Below are 6353 nucleotides of genomic sequence, written 5' to 3' on the forward strand. Positions count from 1 at the left end.
GAAGGCATGACAGAGAGACTCTGGCTGTGGCAGTGGGACTATGAGATGGTAGACAGGGTTTGGTAGGTCAGTAGCATCAGGAACCAAGAGTAGGTGCTGCCTCCAAAGGACCACCCACTGTGAAGGCCCTATCTCCCAAAGGCTCCACAGCCTCCCAACACAGTGCCAGCCACTGAGGAGCACACAGTCTGGATTTGAGTTGGTGGTGGGGAGGTGGAGGAGTGTCTACATTTATGATTTAACCAGAAGGCTGATGGCAAACCTCTTGTGGTTCTCTTTGCAAACACCCTGGGGTAAGGCAAGCCATTCACAGGGCCTTGCAGGGAAGAGCTGGGTGTGTGTTTACTGACTGAGTGGCATTAGATTTGGGGGTTCTTTTTCTCATTGGCTTGTGGGCTTTGTTTGAAAACAGGAGAAGATGCCCTCTGCCGGTACTTCAGTAATGAACGGATCACACCCATCATCGAAGAAAGTGCCTCTCCCGTGTACCGGTTTTCCCGACCCACCACTGAGCGGCACCTGGTGCGGGGTGCGGACTACATCCGAGGGAGCAGGTGCTATCTCAACTCTGATCTACACAGCAGTGCCACCATTCCCTTCCAGGAGGAAGGGCCCAAGAAGAAAGCAGCCTCCTCTGCCAAGGCATCTTCTGGGGAACCTTCGCTGCTGGTCAGCTGGCTGACTCGCCTCAAGCTGTTGACTCACTGAGGTTGCTCCCAGCCTCCTGCCTGTCTCCTGCTAGCAAGTGCCTTCTTCCTCAGTGGACAGCTTCAGACTCCGTCCGCAGTGCTCCACGGCGACCTTACTTCGTTCCATTCTATTTTATTTTTTTAAGGTTGTATGTTGCCGTTCCTGGAATTTTCAAGTCTTCGGAGGGCATCCAGAGGATCTTAAGTGCTGTTTGTGGAGGCAGAAGGAAGGACAGACGTGGCACAGCCTGCTTATTTTTGCCTCCCCATTGTGGGAACATGGAGACATACTCTGTAAATTGCATGTTGGCCAGACAGCTTAATGTCAGGGGTCGGCAGCATCGTGCGTTCTTGTTTTCTGGGGCAGTGGGGACTAAGGCTGATGCCTTTTGTCACACAGACGTGTTGGTTTGTGGTCCAACGTCTGTATCTGAAAAAGCCGAAGGAGAAAACTTTTGTTGACTTTTAAAGCTGTAGACCCTATTTCTAAGTGTGGCCACGTCCACTGCAGAGTGGTGTGGTAGGTGGGTGAGGCTCTTTGGAGCAGGGCTTTACCTGCAGGTCAGCTGTTACACATCCTTAGCCCCCGTGTCTATAACCTCCATTTAGGTGAGCCAGTGTAGACTCTTGTGCACACTTTGGGGTGTGCTGCACTCAAAGAAGTGTGTGTTCTTATGAGGGCTGTTGCAGTTGTTGTATATGTATTGTTCCGTGAGGGAGAGAAGCTATAAGATTTGCTGAGAGCCAAAGTATCATTCAGGAAATGAAGCAGTCAGGTTTAGAGTTAGGAGACATGGGGTCAGTTTACGTTATTGACCCGTGTGATGTCTGTCTGCTGGAGACAAGCCAATAGTCCTTCCCAGTTGTACACATTTTGCTAATTAGACATATCTCGGAAAGCCTCATGGTCACTGATTTTTCAACTAGCATCAGGTGTTTCAAAAATGTGTGTCTGGATATTAACTCTTGTTTAAACCGAATGTACAATATTTTGCTAGCATGGAAAAGTCCTATCTTGTTAATTTAAGTGTTTTAAATAGAGTTGTATATTTTTCTTACTCTCAGTCCCATGTAATTGAAGTATTTGTTTTGTGTCATACGTGAAACCCAAGAAAAAGGACATTCAGATTGTCTTCAGATTTACACGTGACCATTCTGGCTATCGCTGGCATGGGCACTAATATTAAAAACCGAAATAAATCCTCCCAAGCATTTTTGGGATTGTATGAATTTGTGGTAGTGGAGGTAAATGGAACTATGGAAAAGGAATTTTCCAAGGTATCCTTGGGCAGAGCTGAGCTGTCGTGGGGCCTCCTCATACTCTCCTGCACCATTGGCATTGCCCACTGACTCTGCCTCAAATGCAGTTCCCTCGAGGACCACTGGCGTTAGCGAGCCCTCCCCCATCTTAAATGCCTCTGGCGGGGTTAAGAGACCCAGCATCCCCTTCTTTTAGTGTGATCTGGTTCACGCCGACATTTTTCTGTTTGTGTCTGCGTAAGTTTTGAGAAGCTGGTATATTGGGGGAGGGGGTCTCAGACGATGCCACAAACAGGGATGTAAGGATTGTGTGGATGATTCACCTTGGTCCTTAAGCCACAGCATGTGGGCAGAGTAAAGGGAAAGGGCCTCCTGAGGCAAGGAAGGAGCTATGCGTGAGAAGAACTGGCCCCTGCCAGTTTCCGGTTGGCCTGAGTTGGCTCTGGGCCCAGACACAGTCCTTGCTTTCGCTCCCTGGTCTAGGAGAGAGTCCTTCATATAATGTGTAGAAAGCATCTCCTAAGTGGAATGAGCGTCTTAAGAATGGATTCTCAGAACCCGGACTTAACCCTCTGCAGTGCTCAACTCGAATTATTGCAGCAGATGGTACCTCCCAGGCTCTTCCTGGAAGCGCTGTAGGAAGTGCTGGGAGACGTCTGGCTTCTGGCAGTCTCCACAACTTGTTTTTTTCCTTTGTATTTTTTATCTTTTTTTTTTTTTTAACCTGAATTATGTTTGAGAACTCTATTGCTGCTAAAATACTTCATAAACCTTTACTTTTGAAATACGTGAACAACAGCTGATGATAGTTCCTCCAAATGGGGCTGGGGAGGGTTAGGGCGAGTAAAGAACTTGCTGCACAGGGTAAGCATCGGGGTTTGGATCACCGCAGCTGTGCTGACTGTGTGTTGTTACAGACCTCCGAGGCAGTCCAGATAAAGGCATCTAGGAGCAGGCTGGTGAGCTAGACTAGCTGGAGTCTGCGAGTTCTGGGTTCAGTGAGAGATCACTTTTCAACATGTAAGATGGAGGGCAATCAAGAAAGACACCCAGAGTCAGCCTCTGATCTCCATGTGCATACATGTGGATGCACACATGCACACATACAATAAAAAAATTCTTCAAGATGAATGAAGAATTCCCGTTTCAACACTTCCCCTCTTTCAATGGTGAGACTGGTTTAACATAGAAGACGAAGGATGACATAGCAGTTTAAGTTGGTGACATTTCAGTTCTGTCACACCCAACCCAACACCAACCCCTTTATTAAGAAATGGTTTTTGTTTTAAACTATGTTTTTAAAATAATTTTTAAATTCAAATATATTGGTTCATATTCTCCTCCTCCTCCAAGTTCTTCCAGGTCCTCCCCTTCTCCCTACCCACCCAGTTTAAAGTTTTCTCAAAAAACAAAAACCCAATACAAAAACAAAAGCTCCCAAAACAAGAAAGCAAACTAAAACCACATTCAAAAAGACAAAACAAAACAAAACCCTCACCAGACTGTAACCAAGTAAAAGCACAAATACAGACGCCCAAATACAGACATATATACACAAGCAGAGCACACATAGACACCACAGACAACACACCACACAGACACACCACACAGACACACCACAATCACACAACCTATGAGTTCTCTGTATGTTGGTCTCCTGCTTCTGAACATGAGGTCTGTCCTGGAGTGGTAGCTATATCTAGTATCACTATTGGAGAAAACCCGATTTCCCCTCTCCCAGCAGGGGAGTGTCAGTGGCTATATTTTTGATTCATTCATTTAACCATTCATTCATTCATTTGTAATAAAACTATCACATCAAAGTTGGACAAGACAAACCAACAGAAAGAGAAGTGCCAGAGTCCAGCTCCAGCAGGGTTCTGAGCTGCAGGTTGGAGGTGTGAAGTCAGGCCTGGCTTCTGCCAGAAAAGAGCTTAAAAGAAGGTCCAAGGATCAGAGCCTCACTCCTTTGCACACTCAGGAGTCCCATAAAAATACTACACTGAAGCCATTTTACGTTTGCAGAAGTCCTGGTGCACACGTGTGCTGGCGCTGTGCCTGCTGCTTCAGTCTCGGTTCCTCTGAGCTTTGCTGTGTTGATTCAGAGGTGGTTTTCTCAGTGTCCTGCTTGTATAATGGCATCATTACAACTGACAAATGAAAATCATGGATGATAAAAAGATACACACGTAAAAGCATTTGGCAGGTACACTTGATAAGATGTCAGAGCTGGATATTTATGTAAATAAGATGCAAATGAAATTTCAATATGTAAAGGCTCTACCATGACTATATTGTTATAATCAAATAGCACATGGTATACATACATATCATACATACATACATAGTATAAAGGCATGATCATGGGACCTGGAGAGATGGCTCAACATTTAAGAGTACTGGCTGCTCCCTTAGAGGACCTGGGTCCCATTCCCAGTTTATTAAACCAATATGAGTGGCGAATTTTAACAAAAATTTTAAAAAAGCATTATCCCATAGCCTTTCCCCTTTTGTCTTTTCAAAACAAGAACCCTGAATCTAATCTCCTTTGTTTAGTTTTTTTCCCCCCTGACCATTATCTATAACAACTTGTATCCAACATGCTAAGCAAAGACAAACATCCATAATCCATTTTTTTTGGGAATGTGGGTATAGTTTTCTAGGCTACTTCCTGCTGATTGGGGGCACTGGTAATCTTATGGGGACCAAAAAAAAAATTAGGATTATGCTCCAGTCCTGACTGGAGTATTCTGTGAAGCTAAATCATCTCAGCCAACAGCCTTGAAGCTGTTCTGGATGCAGAACTCAGAAGAATCTGCAACAGAGGTGCTCTGAAATGTTGGATCATCTGGACCATCCATTCCCATTGGAGATTTTCAGGATGTCTTCCTTCATCAAATCTTATTTTTCTTAACTGAGAATGCATCCACAGCTTCTCAGTTCCTGTAGAAACAAAAGCAAAATCTCTTCTCCAAACGTACTTCAATTTATAGAATGATTTCCTGAAAAACCCCAAGCACGGTAAGCCTGAGCTAAAAGTCCTCTATGTGTTGGCAAAGGCAATTGAAGTTACGGACTCAGTTGATCGCGAACCGGATGTGCAATGAAAAGAGTAGAAGGTAACTAAAAGTTGTGCTGTGGGGCTAAGTCTTTACTGTGGAGGACCCAGTCTGCTGAGTGCCTGCCTGCAGCATTCAGGATCCCACCTGGTAAACACAAATAGACTCGCAGTAACATGTCTGCTTAGGAAGACTGCCCCTAGGGGGCAGCACCACCCATTTCAGAGCAAATGCTTCAAAGGAAGTCCTGTGTTGGTATTTAGTGTTTCAGTTGATGTGTTTGTCCATTTTCTTTCTGCTGTTTTCTGTTCACTTTCTCAATCCAAACTATCATTTATTTTGTGTGCTCTTGGCTTGTTTTTATTTCACTCCCTAAAATAATGTGTTTTAACACCCCCAATTTTTATTTCCATTATCTTCCACAGTCCCTCTGATCTGTTTATAATAGACACACTCTTTCACCCCAAGAGTCTGAGGGTGTAAATACCTTTGTTTAAAGTTCGAATATTGCCAGCAATGGAGAAACTTCTTGCTTCCTTTTTCCAGCCCAGGGTGCACTTGGTAGAGATGTGGGCCTAGCTTAGATGTTTTCTCCTGTTGTGTATACATTTCATTAGCACAGATAACTGGTTCATATTCTCTTGTAGCCATTAATAAACTGCCCCATTCCTTTCGGGTGAGGTGAACCAAGTCATTTCCTTGGAGATTACATGGGAGTGACCACCTTCAAAGGAATTCATATGCTTTTGGTACAGCCACTCTCTAGCTTGGCCAATGGTTTTGATATTCACTTTGGGAGTGACCCTATGTCTTAGGTTGATCTTTGCATAACCAAGTATAGAATCAGATGTCAAGGCCAAGGTGCTGACTGGTTGGGTTCTGCTTTGCACACAGCCTTTTGGGGGATGGGTGGGTAAGAAGGAGTGAGAGGAAAGAGAAAGCAAGAAGTGGGGAGGAGAAGGAAGAAGGGGAGGGGAGAGGAGACAGAAAAGGATTGAGGAGAGAGAGAGAGAGAGCAAGAGGAGGGAGGGAGAAGGAGAGAAGAGGAAAGAGCGTACACCAAGCTTCTTACAAGGGCAGTTTTAAGGGCTGACCTCAAAGCCTCATCTTCTAGCATGTTCCTAATGGAGCTTAAGGCTTCAGTGCAGTTTGAGAGGGGACGTGGGGACATTCTACCTGTGTGTTGCATACTTAGCAGCTAGAAGAGGAACATTTTTAAAATCTTTTGATTAAAGATTAACTTGAATAATACCTTAAACCTGACCTTTCCAATGTGTCTTCAAGGACATGTAAGGCCAGTGTGAGGAACCAGGCCTAGAAGAACCCCGCACAAGATTGGTGACCT

General features: G+C 44.8%; 1 protein-coding gene across 1 annotated transcript in view; it reads left to right on the forward strand.

Moving 5' to 3' along the window:
• Window positions 1-1899, forward strand: part of Cnksr3 (CNKSR family member 3) — a 104188-nt gene extending 102289 nt beyond the window's left edge. The window contains exon 13 of the mRNA XM_005363417.2: window positions 413-1899. Within this exon, the coding sequence (XP_005363474.1) occupies window positions 413-708 (296 nt within the window). The 3' untranslated portion in view covers window positions 709-1899. The remainder of the gene's footprint in view (window positions 1-412) is intronic.
• The last annotated feature ends 4454 nt before the right edge of the window (window positions 1900-6353 follow it).

This window comes from Microtus ochrogaster, linkage group LG9 (assembly GCF_000317375.1).
Source record: "Microtus ochrogaster isolate Prairie Vole_2 linkage group LG9, MicOch1.0, whole genome shotgun sequence".
Lineage (NCBI taxonomy): Eukaryota > Metazoa > Chordata > Mammalia > Rodentia > Cricetidae > Microtus > Microtus ochrogaster.